This window comes from Echiichthys vipera (genome assembly GCF_963691815.1).
Source record: "Echiichthys vipera genome assembly, chromosome: 10".
Classification (NCBI taxonomy): Eukaryota; Metazoa; Chordata; class Actinopteri; order Perciformes; family Trachinidae; genus Echiichthys; species Echiichthys vipera.
The window spans coordinates 10,950,179-10,969,560 of NC_139835.1; the positions used below are offsets into that span (position 1 = coordinate 10,950,179).

A 19,382-nucleotide genomic window follows, 5' to 3' on the forward strand; every position below is an offset into this window, starting at 1 on the left:
TCGAGAGGTTCTTACCTTATCCTTGTCTTCTACTAGATCACTGAGTATATCATCAGGGTCCAGAATCCCTCCGTCACAGTATTCAACATGGTGAGTCCGAATCAGGAAATCCCCTTCCTATAAGACAGGTCACAACAAACACATATTAACAACTTAATGTACACATATGTATCTGACTAGCTGCTTTAAAGGAGACATATTGGGCCTCATTTATCAAACTTGCGTGGAAAAGGGTGCAAATCTGAGCGCATAATTGGTTGTAGGAAAGGACCCACGTGTGATTTATGAAACATTCGTATCGGACCAATCTTAGCGTATGAATGAGCGGGCCTTGATAAATGCGGCGGTTGAATTTGATCATCATTAACATGTTACGCCCTTAAATATTCCTGTTTCGGAGGCCTCGCCCACTGAGGTCAAACATGGAGAGGAAGAACGCAGGTTAGAAAAGAAACTTTTCCGACACACAGATCGGCATCCTGACATCCGAGATGGAGCAAAATAAAGATGTGCTTCTTGTCAGTCTTAAGAGTGGAATAAAAGGGGCCCATAAAAACACTGTATGGAAAAAAATAAGGGAGGGAGTCAAACCGAAGCAGCGCTCCACTGTGACCCGAGTGCGCCTGTGGGCACTGTTGGACAGGTGTGCCGTATTCAGCACCCCTGCCGTGAATTGCACCCCCTCGCATTATAGCTGATATTCAAAAGATCCATTTAATTCATTTTATAATTATGGCTGCAGTTTATTTCCACAGAATATAAAAAAGGTGTTGTTTTGTGTTCGCTATTATCCAGGTTTGTGATTTTAACTCTTTAAAATAGTTTAAAGACTGTAAGTAACCAATGGTCTGACCGTTGTTGGTTACCTGTATATAAACTTCTCCTATAGGTGGAAACAACAGCCTTCTGATCCAGAATATCACCTATAATGCGAGGGGTGCATTTCACGGCCGGGGTGCTGAATACGGCACAACGCTGGCGCTACCGGTGGGTCATTAGGTATTCCGTAAGAGGATACCTTTGTCATCTAGAAGAACCATACCAAGATGTTAATCATCTGATACCTTGTTTGATTTAATGCAATTTATCAAGGGAAGCCACTTACCAAGGAGATGAATTTGGCTCTGCAGTGCGTCTTGCTGCAGCCACGCGGCAACACATTCATTCATTAATTCAATGTCAGGGTCGCGGGGGGCTGGAGCCGAGCTGTTTTGATTTTTAAAATAATTGCGTGTATCCCCCCCCCCCCCCCCCCCGGCCACATGGCCACCACGTTTAAAAGCGATAGCTTGGCATCACACATCACCTGTACATTTATCGAGTGGTAGTTTTGGCGATTGATGAATGCGTAATCATTCATGGATGGTGCCTTCAGACGCACATGAGTAAAATAAATCGCTCCAACCACAATTTCTATATTTTTTTTATTCGTTTTAAGAATCCGTTTTGATCTGTTCTTAGTATGTGACTGCTTATGCTTAATGACAGCTGCGGTTTGTTCATTATTTTCAGCCAGATTTTGCTGTGCTGCACCGCAAATACACAGGCTCAAATGTGCGTACACGACCTCAGACCAGACGTGAGATTTGATCGTAGCTCCCGCTCACGTCCAAATTGATAAATGCCGACGTTTGCCAGGAAATGGTCGTACGCACGCTTTTCTGCCGTACGTTCATTGATAAATGAGGCCCATTGTGCTTATTTTCAGGTTCCTACTAGTATTTTGTTTTACTATTAGAACATGTTTACATACTTGAATGTTGTAAAAAATGGAGGACTGAGTTGTCTTATTTCACAGTTTGTTGGTTAATAGGCACCCCCCAAATATATATAATATATAAATGAGTTTTCATGTGTCCCCTTAAATGGCAGCTGCAGGTGTCAGTCTCACGCTATCACCCTCTAATTAAATCAAGCCAGAAGTACAGAGGTCTCAAAAGTAACATGTTTTATTTTTAAATGATGATACTAATGGTTGATGGCATAACAAAACATCCACAAAAAAAAAAAAAACATAATTTAGGAGTGTGTAACATTTTGTCAATCTGGAATAGGGCCATTATACAGACTGGCGGAAGCCCCGAAACTCCCCTCTGCAATTTCATTACATTACATTAATTTAACTGACAATTATATTCCTTAGAGACTTACAATAAGTGCATTCAACTTTGAAGATACTACCCAAAAAGGGAAAGAATCATGTGAGTACAATGCCCCCACCACAGCGACTTCCTGGTTGATCCAATATGGAAGTGCAAAAAACTGCAGTTCACTAGTCTAGACAATAGATCAGTTTCTCTTTGACCCCCATGTTAAACAGGCTGTTTTCACAGCATAATTAAACATATTTAAGGCTGTGTACAAAAAAACATTCTAGTCTGTAGGTTTAGGTCATATCTTCATGACAACACTGAGGGGGGTGAATTTTTTTGTACCTGGCTAGTTTTTATTTAATTGAAGGTTAAAGTTGATGAATAATTAGGGGCGCAGCCTTGTGAGTGATAGCTAGCCGCTGGCCCTCACTTTTCCTTTGAGATATACCTTAGCAAGATGGATGTATCTCCCTCCCCCCAACGTCACATACATGCCCTTTTTCGGTAAGAGGAAATGAGGCGGAGTCAAAGTCTGAAAAGATGGCGACTCCGGCCGAACGGACGCCAGCTTACGCTACGTTTTTTTTTATACAGTCTATGGTGAGTACATACAAATGATCAAACAGGGAAAGTGCTCCATTTTAGAAAGCTCTTTTTTATTGTGTTTTATTAATTCATTGACCAAGGTACAGTCTGAACAGGTGAGTTTCTAGTCTGGGCTGGAAGGTGTGTAGGATTTCTAAAGAAACACTTACATGGACTCTTTAATTAAGTTGGTCGATTAAAATAGCATTTTTTCCTGCTAAAAGGTTAATGATCTAGAATCTTTAATAAAAGTCAATTAATATTTCATGGTAACTTAAAACAAAAGAAAAACAATGCTTAAAGCAGAAGGCCTCCACTACTGGTCACCAACCTTTTTCCTCTGATCAACACTAGGGTTGGGTACCGAACTCGATACTTTTTCGGGTACCGACTGAATGGCGTCGGTACAAGGCTCAGCTCCAACACACACATGCAAGTCCGAGTGAGTCAGAGCAATGGCGAGATGAAAGCGGTTGTGAAAGTAGTCACACTTTTCAAAACTCCACGCAGACAACGTTTGCTTCAATATGATATAGTAGGCCTAAATATGCTCTATAACCTGGTGACAGACTGACAGGCTAAAGATTGCAGGGACGGGTTTGGGAAATAGGATTTTTCTTCTGTGTTGTGTGTAAAGTACTCAAAATACATAACAAAATGTTTAAAGTAAATAGGATAAATATGTAAAAAAAAAAAATTGACATTACAGAGAGGATACAGTACCGAAAAAAGATACCGTTGGGTGGTGGTATCGGTTCAAATGTGAATGCTACCGAACTCCCCCTCCCATATGCTGCCCTCTTCTTTGTTTATTTCCTTCTCACATCTTTCACATATTTCCCTAGGTGCCTTGTAAAGATTACAACTCTAGCCTGGCCCTTTCTCTCACCCTCCTCATTCCTCACTCTTTTTCTCCACTGTGTTGAGTCTGTGATTAATGACATCGACACTGCACTGGACAGCTGACTACATGGAGCTGGTTGTTGAACAACATATTGAGACAACACACACACATATGCGTGCACAAGCACATACATAACAGCCTAAGGAAAGGTAAGACTGTTACAGGCTGCTGCTCCATTAAATCAGTCTTTCAGGGTCAGGTGCTTGTCATTGCTTTTCAAAACTCCCATCAGGGAGAGGGTAAGATAGAGCAAAGTGTGTGTCCCTGGGTATCACTGCAAGTCACCATGTTAATACCCGTTCCTACACTACAACATCTGGGCTCTGCGTCAAGTCTTTCTGCTAAACTACTTACTTACACTTCTAAAATTATTTCAAATGTCAATCGTTTTTTTTACAATGAAAAATTAAATCCTTTCTGGTCTGTTTTATCAATAAATCAGCTGAATAAATGCCGTTCAATTTCGATAACCATATTAGAAAAATTGAAGGGCGCTTGTCTGTATAAACTTTTGGTGTCTTAAAGTAGTTTTGGACATGTAACCCTACCGTGTTCACTAAGGCTAGCCGCATAAATGTTTTGGAATATGTTATTTCACTCGTAAATGCCTTTTTTTTTCAAAAGCCAAGTTGCGTTTAAGTTTCTGCTTTGTATATACATTATGTCATGTTATTTCTCTTGCTCTGACTTAATCCGACATTTACGTCCTCAAATACAGCACCTCTGGGTAACATCTATAACTTCAGGTTTGCAGTGCATGTGTGGAGGGTCCACTGATAGATAGACCGAAAAAACATATAACGTATAAATATTGATCTATTGAGCCTAGTCATTTTTCACTGGCTTCTGGTGTCAGCTGATATAGTATATGGTTGTTTTGCTTCCTTAAGAAAAAGCATTTATCCCCAGTTAAATATAGCCTGGGTCCATTAAGAAACACTTCTGTTTTCAATTATGTCACAAAAAAGACATTTCAATGGCTGTTCAACCATGACTGTTACACAAGACTCTGACACTGTGGCCATTCAAACTGTTAAATGGTTTCTCTCTCTTCCTCCATCCCTCCTTCCTGCTGAAATTCATTGTATGACTCCATAGAAACACTGACTTGGCTCAAACCCAGGACGGATGTATGAGAGAGATTTTCAAACATTGTGTTTACCTTGTTTTATTTTCTATTTTGTTTAACTTCCTCGAGCTCCATCGATCAGTGTTTTGAGACATATTAACTCTGGGACAACATATGCCAATGTTTTTATGATTACTAGGAGATACTTCAGTGCCAAGGTGTCATGTACATTTTTTTGTATCTTTTCTGCCCTCAGCTTTGCACATAACATCTCACAAAGACTTGTGATTTGATGATCACTTGGGCTTCTGAATGGGTTCCAATAGTGTTTTGTTTTTTTTATTTATTAGTTTTTTTAGATTTTGTTTATACTGGTTTAATGGCAAGTCCTCAATCTATTGTCCCCACACAAACAGTGAGTCACCGCACAAGCAACCTAACCAACTATGCCTGGCAAGAAGAGATGATTAACTCTACAACAGAGAAGCATTAAAAGTAGCATTTTTATTGGCTTGCTTACAGCCAAATATGACTTCCCAACTAATACACTATTAAAAGGAGCAGTACGTAGGATTTAGTGGGATCTATTGGAAATTTAAATATAATATCCATAATTATGTGTACATTAGTGTATAATCACCTGAAACTAAGAAAAAATATCAACAAGCCTCCCCTGGTCACCACATCCTTATCAAAGCCCTAAGGCGCCCTGCAGGTCCCTGCTGACCAGCAGTACAGTTCACACAGCAGATGATACACTGCGCTTTTCATTTCACTTTAGACTGTGCCTTAGAGGTGCATGGTTTGAAAAGAATTAGCAATTCATCAAATCACAACAAACCAATTGACACACTGTAAACATGGAGCTTTTGGGGACCTTGGAGATGTGGGGCCTCAAGGCAGTTTGCCCACTTAGTGCAGTATAAAGCTATATTTGAAGCATAGTAAATCTTTTCTTTTTCTTTCTTTTTCTTTCCTTCTGTTTTTGCAATGCTACTGCGGCATTATTGCTGAAACAACTGACACAAATCTATTTATTATAATTAATTACCATGTTAGTCATTTATCAAGCTAAAACTCTATTTTTAGAGATGTCAATCTCAAAAGCAAAGGACATTTTCACAGAAAAAAAGTTGTTTGTGCTTTGTCGTCTCGCAGGTCTCTGCTGATCGTGGTGGTGCCTGCTGCCGTGGTCCTGCATGACGCTTCCTGCTACTATTATAATCTATAACCTTAGCTGTGCTTGTTTCTACTATTCTGCTGTATTAACTGCCATAACATATAAGTCATATTCACATTACTATAGATATTATTAAAGTTACTGGAAGTGTGTTTGTCTTTGTCTTTCTCTGTCCATCTGTCCGTCTTTTCTCTCTCCTTTTCTTCCTACCCAACCGGTCAAGACAGATGGCCGTCCTCCACAGAGCTGGGTCTGTCTGACGTTCCTGCCTGTAATAGGGAAGGTTTTCGTTGCCACCGTACTCTACGGGGGAATTGTTGGGTCTTTGTTTATCATAGAGTGTGGTCTTTACCTAGTCTGTAAAGTGTCCTGAGATAACTTATGTTATGATTTGGCACTATAAATAAAATTGAATTAAATTGAATTGAATTGGCTGGCTATCTTTATCTCTTAAAGTGATGGCAGTTTGTCACTCAGAAATAGGTTTCAATTATGTAATGTTCACAAACACTTTAAGTGTCAAAGCTTTTTCTTTTTTTTTACATGATGCCCATAACTTGTCAACTCATTGACTTTCAAGGGGCAGCCCTAAAATTAAACCAATACATCAATCAATTACCATTAGTATTTGTGATGTTTTCAACCCATATCCATTGAATCTTCAGCTACTGGAAACAAATGTTCTCTTTGAATTTAAAGTTGACCACTGCTGTGGTGAGCCAGGACACAGGAATCACATTCAAAGAATTTAAGTTTTAATTACAGAAGGAAAAAAGCAGTAAATGTGGTTAAAAGATGTTTTTTTGCAGAACACCAATATCCAATAGACTAATGTCTTGGGTGACCCACTGTTGTTTTTAGGTCAAGAACCCTGTTTGATCTCATGTTATAGTAGTCATGCCAAACAGCTAAGATGACAAGATGGAGAGGTAGAGAGAGAAGTGCTGTGAGCACTTATCTGATCTAATCTGATATTCAGGGGGAGTGCATGGATAATGTGTTACATTTTTGTTGTGAACTGCAGAAACCCTGTGATTCCAAGGCTGGCAGTTTAAAAACCTAGAGGGACACTCAGATACCGTAGAACTAAAGATAAGAGTTGTAAACACACCGATCTAATCTGAAAATCAGGGGGATTAGCACTTAATACACTGTTTTGCCTGATACTATTACAGATAATAATGGGGAATTTTACTCTCAGGACATGATCTAGAAATTATTAGGCTATAGTAAAATCCCACCAGAGTTAAAAGACTAAGTAGATTATTTAGTGTTGTCAGGTGTGTGCTTAGCCTCCCTCTTCTCCCTCATTCTTTATCTCTCAACACAGTAAACCTTCTGACACAAGAGTTTGGTATGCACGTTGCACTGGCGGCCGTACAAAGAAGTGGACTTACTGGTATATAAGTAACTGGTATTAGACTTCAGCTCCGGACTCTTTCAGATGAATACTGCAATAGTTTGAGTCTGTGGCAGTTCAGATTCATTCCGGAAAACAAAATGACATTTCCAATACTAAGATCCTATAAGCCAAAACTATGAGGTATGGGATTATCACAATTTTATCAAGCGGGTCAGTTATGCAAGTAATGTAAAGTATTATTTCCTAAGGCTATTATTTAATAGAGGTGAGTACTGATGCAGCATCTAATTCTGTGGAAAAATAATAATGTCTTTGTTAAATGGTCCCTTGAGCCATCTTGTGACCCAGCAGTAACAAAGCCTCTGTGGAAAGAGAAACAAGAAAATTGCTGTTGGAAATGCCATTGTTTATCATGTTAACATTTCATCATTCTACATTTAAGCTATGTTAAAGGTGATTCTTCCCTCATCTAATGAGGCAAGTATGAGAGTTTGAAAGGTTTATATTGCTGGTTCAAAACAGAATTCCATCTTACCTACTACTCAGAATTTGTAAAGTTAACTTTTTTGATTGTAACTTTACTTTTGATTCAAATTTACCAGCTAGGATTATCTGCATACAAGTGCATTCATTCTCATTAGGGCTGACACCTTCTGGGAGGTTGGGCAGTCGATATGTTCTTGTGGACTATCCCTGGTGTTACTTTCATGGCTGTGTGTTCACCAAAGCAGTTTTTTCCCAGCTGAAATGCCAGGAGCTCTTCTAAAAACTCTCAGCTGGGAGCGTATGAGTGTACTCTGGATGCACAGCGTCTGGTTGCTATGATACGGGTGCTTGCTTTGGCCCTTGCTTTGGAGGGGCTGAAGCATGTAGAGAGAAAGGACAGACTGCCATTCTATGTGGCCAGCAGTATTCATTTCTCTTCCATTGTCGTTACTGTGCAGCACAGACATGATCATGGGTCTTTGTAGTATTTGTGCCGCCAACTGCAGCGTTTTACCCAAAGTTGAGAATTTATTCCAACACACAGCGACCCTAAAAAACAGCAAATGTGCAGTGCACAGTTTAGATTAGACACATAGTGCATGGCCACACTCAATGTAAATTTAAGGGGGTGGCCTGGGGTCGACATGGCCAGCCCAGATCTGATAGGTTGTTGGTGAAGTTCATCAACAAATGCTGCTTAATCAATGAGGACAGCTAATCTGCTGATACACAACCAGTTTGTTATTTCCAACTGCTACAGTAATGGTAGGACTGTGGCCAAAGAACTGATCTCTGGCCAGTTAATGTCTTTAAAAGAGACATACGTGCGCACTCCACCGCCGGCGCCTGTCGCTGACATCCTCAAAACTCAGGGTTCAGAACTCCCGTGATAACAGCAATGAAAAGATAACATTTATCCTTTGTATCCTTGTAAGTTATGTCAACCTCTCTGCTGAGTGTGTGAAAGCTTTATTTAGCATGTAGAAGCAGTTAAAGCAGCCAACTACAGTTGTATATACTCCCACGGCTCACTCTCATAGGAAGTTGACATGCGGACAGGCTTCACAGTATCTAAAACACAACATCTTTACTTCGCTGACCTGTCGGAAATCTCAATCTTTCACTCTAGAGAGTGACTCTCTAAACATTTGAACATTAACATGGACAGTTACCACAGTCCGTGACAGTATTTTTACAGTACAGGGACAACTGTAACAACAAAGACACACCTTAGCTATTACCATGGATATAAAGTTATTATTTGCACATTATGACTGTTTTATTAGATAAAAGCACCTGTAGACATATATAAACTGGGTGATACAGCTTTATCAGACTATGAACGCTCCTGCAGATGATGTATCAAAGCTAAAGGATAAGTGTTGAGTGTGTTGAGTGTTAAGAAAGGGATCAAATATATAGGCTTTCCTAAACGAAAACTGATTAAAAATAATAATAAAAAAATCAAGGCTTCTCAATGACTGTTAGGTTAAAGCAGGGTTTTTCTCTGCATTATAAATTTGGAGGCGGCCACCTCGCTGAAATTGTCTACCGCCGCGCTGGAATCTTGATTGAAAAATCAATATAGTACGAACGAGAGGGAGATTTTTCAAAAATGGATTAAAAGTATTTTGCACAATTTATAAATTCCGTATAAATATTTATGGAAAAATTATTTTGACAAACGTAGGCTATTACGTGTATTTTGGATTTTAATTTAATTATTTTGAGGCCTAATCAACTCAGGTTCCCGGAAGTGAAGACAGGCTCGTCGCGAGCAAAGAGGTTTCCTGCTCATTCCACGCACCATCCATCCATGGTAGCAGCAGACTGGTAAATTTACAGTCTAATGACAGAACGAGGAGGAATTATGGCACAAATGCATTTCGGATTTGTTTTGGAAAACCACCACTGGTGAAGAACACTAGTACCGAAACCAGGACAACAGTAAGCAGCCAGGCAGGCCCAGCACCCACAACCCAGCCTAGTGTGATTGGATTAGACGAGCCAGTTTCAGATTTCCTGCAAGGTGTGCAAGAAATCTGAAACGACCTCACGTTCTGTGGCACTGGCTCTGTACTTGAAGCTCCTGCTTAAAATGCTTGGGCCAATTATCGAGCAGCTTACCAATCTCACAAAAGACAGAGGGCCTAAGTGTGTCACAGTCCAAGATGTAGCATCATGTTTGACAAAGCTCCAGCCACAAACAAGAGCCATGTTTTCAGAGACAGAAGAACAGATTATTCAGTTCATTGTCCCCTCATGAGAGACTTTATATCCACGACCCCAGAGCGCGCCTTGACATTTGTTCATCTGTTACCATGGCACCCTGCCTGTAGCTCAAAGTAAGTTCATGGTGCCGCCACGCACTTTCGTCACACTATAGTATTTTTGCAAGGTGGTGGTGATGTAGATTGTTATTTTAATCGTGTGTTATTTGCAAAATGGATGTGGAGAGCAGCTCAATAACATTTAAATAGTCAGAGAATATTTCCTTGTGATGTGCATAAAAGGATTTTGGAGCTAATAGTGTCGTGTGACATAAACGTAGATGGTGCAGTGACTCAGGTTCATGCCAGCTGACCAGATCTATTGCATTGTTATAGCGTTATTGTGAAGTTTAATTGATAGCGCATATTCATCTGAGAACTGAGAACTGATGGCATCCGTGTGTTACAGATCCTGGCTGTGTGCACTGAAGTGTATATGACAATAAAGTAGTTCATTTCAATCTATTTATTTTAAATGTATTTTAAATATGCCTGTAGGCTCAAACTATTTTTTCACAGCACCCCCTGTTCAAAATTACTTTGAGCGGCCCTGCCGGTGTGTGAAGATTGACTGAACAAAACGTGTAAGTATCATAGACGTAAGCTACAGATCTTATTTTCTGACATAATCCGTTTTGGATTATGCAAACCAGCGTGATGCTAAACATCACACACACGCACACTTACTTCTCACAAATAATAAGGGTGGAAATAATAATAATGTAACGGACTGTATTGACTGTATTGACTGTTGATGTTAAAGTTAAATGTGATTGTCACTGTTCGAGTGAATCATTAGATGTCCCACAGGTCAGTGAAGTTACATGTTGTTTTTGAGATGCTGTGCGTAGTTGGTTCAGAGAAGAAGGGGGTTGGCTGTAAAATAGCGGGAGTTGTGGGACGGTAATAAGCTAGGAGCTAGTGTGTAAAGAGGGGTTTTAGGTTGTTCTGTTTTGGGCCACAGTAGCCCGTGTTCAGTCAGAAATTAAGCTGCAACAAACTGGATAAAGTCTCCCCGTCTGATCACTGAGGGCCGCTACAATAATAATGTCAACAGTGAGTGATATTTTGTAGGGAACTGTTTTGGTATTTGGGCTGTGGGTGACAGAGTTGTATGAATGAGAAAGGTCAGGTGCACATGACGTTAGTTCGGTATTCAGTGGCTGCACATGTTTCTTGACGAGCTTGCACGTTTGGAATAGAAAATAGTGAATATTATGGTAACTGCATGTTAGTGCTGTTCTAGGTTGTATCAACCAGGTCTACAAATATTACAATGGATGCCAACATGATTTATTTTTTCCATTATGAATCATCTCTGCATTAGTTAACGCATATCACATGCCATTCGTTCAGGTTCGCTTTGCCATGGCCACCCCACTTTGCCTCTGTGTCCCACCTTGGCCACCCCAATCAAGATATCCTGAAAACGCCACTGGCCACACTGCTGCTATTTGTGGAATAGTGCAAATACTCGCCAATGCAGATAATTCAAACAAACAATATGCTGGCCTCAGGAAAGAAACGCTTTAGTGAACGCAGTACTACCAGGTATGGTGCACTGTGGCCAATTTACGTAATCTAGAGATAACATGCACATCGACCAACTGATTATTTAAAGAGTAGGTACAATTTCAGTTGACCAAGATTTTCTTTAGTTAACTAACGGTTTAACTGTGGCAAGCTCACCAGGCTAATTTGAAAAACCATGTGTGCCATTACACCCTACATAACTATAATAGAATAGGTGTTAGGCTGGATCAACACATGCCTAAGGTTTGCCTGCAGAGAAAGCAGCACACGCCCCCCACCCTCTCAGAAATAATTGCCTTAGCTCTGGCATGGGGCCAGGATGTTTTAAGATTATATCAGCTTGTTTGGCCACTGCTATCAGCATTCACTCCCTGGCTAATGAAACTACAGCGCACACACACCCACATAGGTAGGGACCCTTTCATAAACATACACCTTACATCTATAGGTGCAAGTGCATACATACATGCATAGACACAACCTCAGCTCACAAAAAGATTTCAGTTTGTGAACAACAAACACACACACACACACATTATGTCAATATTGCATCAACCATAGATAGGGTCTAATTATACAAATATGTATTGTTTAGAGAGATGATTCAAACAAAATTTAACTTGAATATATACACTGATGTGATCTGATCCAGTTTGATATTTCACAAAATACGGCCGATTAAACCTTAAACAACACACTGGCAACATAAGCACACAGCTACACATTTGTCTGTTTGGCCAAAGGTAATTAAGAAGTCTGCCAACAAGCTGATAACTTCCTGACAACTCCCCTTGAAAAACAACCTCGGCTTCCCTCCCTGCCTCCTCCTTGGGCTACATTTCCTCTTCGCCCTGCTGTGCCCTATCTCCCTTTTAACATTCATCATCTTTGTTCTGATGTTTTCAAAAGGTTTATTAATTTCCAATCTGATACCTCTCTGCAAAAACCTAGTGCATTATTGTTTCATTTTTTCTATAATATGACTTTCATTCTCTATTTCCCCTATATACTAAAATTTCTGCTTTGCCTCTATGTTCATCCATCAAGGCTTCTAGCTCCATGTTATAGCAAGCTGTTTTTTCTTTTTGGTTTTATGACAAATAATTAAAGATCATGGTGCACTTAGTTCCCTGGTGTATTGAGTAGGGTGAATGACAATTAACCCTAATAATGACACACAGGTGACAGGCTAGTGACTGACTGATCTGTGAGGACACTCATTTCAACAGTTTCAACCTTCAGCCTGACATGCTGCATTTTATAGGGGTGTCACAATTTCGATTGCAAATTGAAAAAATACCTCAATGAGCTTTCAATTTCAATTATCGAAAATTAAAAGCAGGATCTTCAATTATCGGTTATATTTATTCAAATTTTCTTTCTAGACAACACAGCTTAGGTAACCGGCCAGTAGCATGCAGCCAAAGACACAGCGTGATGCCAGTTTACCGGTAGCCTGCACTTTCCCATCCACCATGGTCACTGCCGCAGTCAGAGATGACAGTCCAAAACCCCTCGTGGTTGCATTGGATCCAAATATCAAGGCATAATTCAGTTTATAAGTTATGGCTATATTATACTCATTAAATTAAATTTTGTCCTACAGTTTATTCCATTTAGCTCTGCCAGCTGGCTTATATGTTACAATCGCATATTGTCTGCAAGTTGTTGTAACAGGGCATACATATGTACTAGGCAGCTAAAATGTTAACTAATGAGAGATAAAGCCCCTTTGAGAGACGTTTTCATACGTTTTAAGGTACATGATGATGATATTTGATTATCTCTACTAAACTATATTTTTATCAGTCAATAACTTATTTGTTCATGTTCAAAAGCTGGTTAGCCAAATTCAAGCTTGATTACAGTATTTAGTGAAGCTAAGATTTAAGTTTTCACTAAAAAGAGCTTTACATGAGCCGATAGTCAGACAGAAAAACTTAGAGAAGACTTCAATGCAGTAGTTTTACAAAAGCCTAGTGCACCATACATACATACACATCAGCACACTCTTATTGCCTTTCACTTTCTAATCCCATCTGTCTCCTCTATCCACCTTTGGTTCTATACTGGGTAACACAACAGGGCATAAAAATTCTAATAATTAAGATGCCGTAAATGTGAATCTAAAAAGGAAAATAAAATCGATACTAAAACACAAAAGAAATCCTCTCTGAAACTCAACTGAAGACCAAACCTCAATGATCCTATCACTAAAACATAGCTTTAAAGCCTATTCTAAGTGTTAGCTTCTGTTAAGGACTGCTCTGGGAACTCCTAACAAAGCAGGTGATAAATGGGACTGCCAGTGTCAGTTAGCTACAGTGGATGCGTGCAGGAACACAAGATTTAAAAAATTATTTTAATACAAGCAGCAGCATACTTTCTGAGTAGGATGAAGCAGATAGGGAGGAGGGGAAGAGGGAGAGCGTCAGACAGAAAGCAAGCTGTCTCTGTGACAATTTAAAAACATGATTTGCCTAGCACTGGGAGGGAGGATTAGGGACTGGACTGCTCCTCAACACACACATATCCTGGCTTTCTAATCCTGGAACACATTAACAACCATAATTACACAGCTACAACAGATTAGTGTTGCAGGGAAATGACTGAGTGATGGGAAGAAAGCAAAAAAAAAACATGCAGAGAAACAAATTCAAAGGGAGAAGAGGGGATGAGATGAAGCAAGCAAAGGGAATATGAATTGTCCATGCCAGAGAGGAGGAACGAGGGAGAGGAGAAAAGAGGTTGAGAGGAGGAAGTCAAACAAGGTGAAAGGAGAGCTATGAAAAAAAATTATACAAACAAAAAGGAGAATATTTAAAATGCCAAACAAACAGAGGCCAAAACTATCAAAAAGTGGAAGAATGAGGGCGGAAGGAGAAGTAAAAACAGAAATTACAAAGGGGAATGTAAACATAGTAGGTGGAGGAGGGACGGTGAAGTGCTGACAATGGTGTGGGAGAGAGTAGGAAGAGAGAAAGAAAACAGTGGAAAAAGAGAAGAGAAAGAAGGAGAACTGTAGGAGGGAAGGCCAAAACACACACACTATGCATGTGCTTAACAAGGCATTCCATTCACGCATACAGGAAGCAAAGTATTTAAACCCTCCGAGACCTAATCGATAGAGCAGGGGGGTGCATCATTACACACATCACTGCTGAAGGAAAACACACCTGGAGCACTCACTCTGAATAAACATAAACAACACCTAAAATATTGCCGTTCATGCGTTAGACCTGAGATAAACTGTACTGCAACATGATGTGTATTAACCTTTTGTTTTTATTTTGTTTTTTAAAGTCAAACTGAAATGAAAAAATTAATTGATTAAATTTGTCACATACATTAGTGTTATTCATCTTTATATCAAGGCGGAACAGCGTTACCTCATAAAGAAGAACATAAGGTGAAAGAGGAAGTGTTCAAAGAGGAGGAAGGGTTTAAATCAGGTATGCCCAAATGCGGTCCTGGAGGGCCAATGTTCTGCATGTTTAAGGTTTCTCCCTGCTCTTACACCAGTGTTTCCCATACATAGACCAATGTGTGGCACTGCGCCACAGAATCAACACCGAGCGCAACAAATTAATCCCAGGTTGTTGTTTTTTTAAAGCGAAATTGAAATCTAAATATCATTCCGTTTATTCATCTCCGCGTAGCACTCTTTCACTCTGTCATTCTCGTTCACAGACACAAACGCGGAGAGAGAGAGATGTGCATCTCACTGCAGCCTGTGTGAGCTCACAGTTTCACTCTTATATCTGGTTGGTGCTGAAATCTGAACTAGGAATGTAACGATGCATCTTGAGACAGTTAAAAATCGATTCAAATGTTTAACGATTCAAATTGGTTGAGATGAAAAATGAATAGGATGGCGCTATCTACTTTTGACTTTGTTTGTTGACGTCTCATTAGACAGAGGTGCAAAGATGGCAGCGGCCGCTTCAGGTCGTTTATCGGAGGTTCTAATTTAGTTTTGTCTTTTGGAAATGAAAAAAGTTGTGTTCCACTGATTTCCTGTCCTACGCGCTGTTAGTTACACAGGCTGGCAGCGGTGCAGAGGAAGTTTTTAAGTAGATCATTTCAGAAATGCCTCAGTGGGCTACGGAGGCTAGTCTGTGCAGGACAAGAGTGACAGAGGATGAACTCAGAACAGATTTGTGATGGTCGTAGCAGATAAGAAATTAGCAGTTAAAATGAAATCATTCCAGGTTCTTTTTAGGCAAATTCGGTCATCAAATAAGCAATCGAGACAATTTTTTTTGTGAATGAATTATTAACGTAGATTTTCCGCAGAGTCGCTAACAGCCTGCTGTGGCTAACATGGATAAGCTCGGGGCGGCAAGTTGGACGCATTAAAACGTCTTTTTTAACCACTAATACTGCTCCAAATAACATCAAACCTCTGCAGTAGCATGATAAGAGTCCCTACACATTAAACAAAGCACCAACAATGTAGAATGTGAACACGGAGTGTATTAAATTAGTGTTTTAAAAGACTTACCTACTGGCCCCGGTACCAGCTGCTCCATTCAAGTCGATTACAAATGCAATCCAAAAAGAAGGAGCTCATTGATGATATTCCAGCAAAACACGTAAACCCCTGCTTTAAAGAATAAATATTGAGCTGATACCTTTCGAATGCTTCCTGTAGCTTTTAAATAAAATTGTGAGCAATATCGGCCGTGTTACTCTGTCCCGTTTTCTCACTTTCGTTCCAAACTGTGACCAACGCCAGTCACCCTTCCCTGCAAAACTGTGAATTTCAGAACGTTTTGGCTCAATGTCATCGTGCTATCTGTTAGTGTTGCATGGTATACCGATACTAGAAAGGTACTGCGGTACCCAGCCATTAAAAAAGATACTTTTTCACGTTTTATTAGTATTGATACTTTATGAACTTTGTGTGAAAGTGGGTCAGCACGTCTGTGTGCAGCTTCTCTCTGCTTCATCATTGCCTGCAGCAGTGGGCGTAGTTTCGTAGTGACAGAAAGTCACAGAGCGAGACAAACATGGCTGACAGTGGCTCGAGTTTTCCTGCCGACCGTCTTTTGTTAAAAAAGTTGCCGACAGTAAGGGCAAGCCCACGGACACCACAAAGCCCATCTGTTTACAAGCATGATAAACAACACAACAACGCCAAGAACCTTAAATTGGCCAAAGAATTGTCCAGATAATAACAAACATGTTCCTGTTTTCATTTGTCCATGTTCTGTGACAAATCTTTTTTTATTTTTTAAACAGTTGCATCATCATTTCATTGTTGTTATAACAAGTTAAGTAACTATAAAGCTTAGAAGCTTTATCAAATATATACGTTTTTATTTAGACTTTTTAAGTTTAAGTGTTTTAATTAATAAAAATAAATAAATAATTTTAAGTTCCATATTCTGTCATCTAATATATTATTCCATTATTGTTGATGATATTTTAGTTTTACTCCGTGGTATCGTTACAGTATCGGTATTGTGTTATTTTAGGCAGGTATCATACCAAAGTCATAATTTTGGTATTGTGACAACACTACTATCTATCATCATCTGTTGTCAGAGTCTGTACAGGGGGGAGGTGAGAGACCCTGCCCCTCAAAAGGACTCTGTACGGCCCTGCACCACAAATCGCTACTTGGTCTGTGGGAAACACTGTACACACCTGATTCTAATGATGCTCTCATTATCAAGCAGCAGCAGGTTTGAAAAGCGTTAGAATCAGGGAGCAGGAAGATACCTAAAACATCCAACACAGTGGCCCTCCAGGACCGGAATTGGGCACCCCTGGTTTAAAAAAAAAGAAAGAGAGGGTTCTGGGTATGGGGAAGGTGAAGAGGCCATGTACTTGTCAGCAGAAAAGGCAAAAAAAGCTACAGAGCAAGAAAAAGAGGAGTGTGGCATAAATGAGTCCAGGTGCTGTCTCTCTACCACATAAACACAAACACACACAGCTTCAACATCTCCCCCTACGTCACAACTGAGGCCATTCATCTATGACTGCTGTGCTCTATAAATAATGGAGCCAATATGAAGTGTCACTGAGAAGATTTTGTCATTTGACGGGGGTCACGAGGATCCAACCCTGAGAGCAGTACGGGGAATCAACAGCAGTCATAAAGGAGGGAGTCATTTGCATTTTACACTCACAGCTAAAGTGGAAACGACTCATGCCTGCTCCTGTCTCGACCATCACAATTCACATCAGATATGCTTTTAATTTTTTATGCAGCAATTATAGAGTACTGGACCTCCATGGCTTTGTCTAATTTCCCAAGTCTTTGGGATGTGAAGATCATACGGGCTTTCATGATATAAAAATGACAGAGCATTCGATTATTCTTTTATGACTTCAGGGAAAACCTCAAATGTTATGAAAGTGCTGTTTCATAAAAAGTTATATCGCCTCTTCTCTAAGTCTTTCAGGAGTTCATTAAGATCTAAACCCTTTATTACAAAACTATTTCTGACAATGAATAATGTAGCTTACTGATGGCTCAAAGGTCAAATAGACTCAAGACTAAAGAGTTACATTGCATTTGTTCGAGCTTTTGTTGATGTTCTTGGGCACACTGGACTATTTAGTATCAGTGAAAATAAAACTTATTCTACAACTACAATGACTGCACAAGTGAGCTGCATTTACATGAAAGAAACATCCACCATAATGACATGTAGGGTGATATACAGGGTGAGTAAATATTGATATGTACCTGCCACAGAAACAAAACGTTTGAAGAAACACCCAGTCCTGACTGCACACACGTCATCTCTTTGAGCAAAGAATTGTTTGTTCAAAATAATACTAATAAACACCTTTGCCTGGACGTGGAGCTGCTATACCAAAATCACACAGTGCTATGCCACAACATTGCCTATCAAGAGCCTAATTGTGACTGCTAATAGGGGCAGTTTAAACTTATGAACAGTACCTGTTCCAGGAGTTTTCTGTATCTCTGTGTGGCTTGCTGGATGAGGTCCCTCACAGTCCAGCCCTCCTTGCACGGCACCACCACACCTGTCTGACCAAATGTCACTGTCACCTTCATTATAGCACTCTCTCCACTTCATCCAAGATACAGGCCCTCTGTATGTGGGTGAAGAGCAATTGTGATACTGATGCAAAAAGGCTCCAACGCCGACAATGTCTTAATGAAGAGGCAGGGATTTGAACACAGAAAAAGGCAACAAAAAAATAAAATGGTGGGTGAAATGCCGGGCTGGTAGTGAGAGGCTTTGGGTGCCTTACATCACTCAAACCAACTTCTTCAGAAGTCACACAGCTTGTCAAAGTGCTCCAGAAAGACTAAGTCCTACCGACTATAACGATGACGGTACTTTCTCATGCGGTCACGAGGGTTATCATCACTCCCCTTGTCATCTCTTCACATCCCAAGGATCCAGGAAGCTGAAGAGTTGATACTTTTCAGCTGGTCCATGTATAAACTTGTTCAGTTTCCAGTAACGTTAAAAATACGGCGGTCTGTTCATGATGGAGAGCAGCTGGTAAAGGGGAAATGTGTGTCATGTCCTTTCTCTTTCTAACTAAGAGCAACTCTAACGTTAGCTCACTTCACAGACACTTAACTAGCGGTCTGTCAGCTAGCTGCACTTGGCTAAAATGTTTAGCTTGATATTTAACCTGGCCCGGCTAAGATTAAAAAAAAAATAAGACAAAGATGAAAACTTTCAGTTTGCCACAAGCATGAGGCTCGAACTCCTCACGAACTGCCCACTACACCAGATAACTGTTAATTCGTGTTTTTGACGGATGAACAAACGTTTATCCAGACTTTCACATCTGTTAGCGAGCTGAGTTCCTCCGCTAGCTAACGTTAGCCACCTTAGCTGAACTTTGGAGGGAGGGATGCAGTCGCTCGAGCATCATTCCAAAAGTTTTTTCCTCTCCCAG

The 19,382-nt window shown here is 40.1% G+C and overlaps 1 protein-coding gene across 1 annotated transcript in view; it reads right to left on the reverse strand.

Moving 5' to 3' along the window:
• LOC310952801 (partitioning defective 3 homolog B-like) overlaps positions 1 to 18,789 on the reverse strand; it is a 244,435-nt gene extending 225,646 nt beyond the window's left edge. The window contains 2 exon segments of the mRNA XM_083921512.1: positions 16 to 117; positions 18,403 to 18,789. Of these exon segments, the coding sequence (XP_083777638.1) occupies positions 16 to 117; positions 18,403 to 18,519 (219 nt within the window). The 5' untranslated portion in view covers positions 18,520 to 18,789.
• Between the last annotated feature and the right edge of the window lie 593 nt (positions 18,790 to 19,382).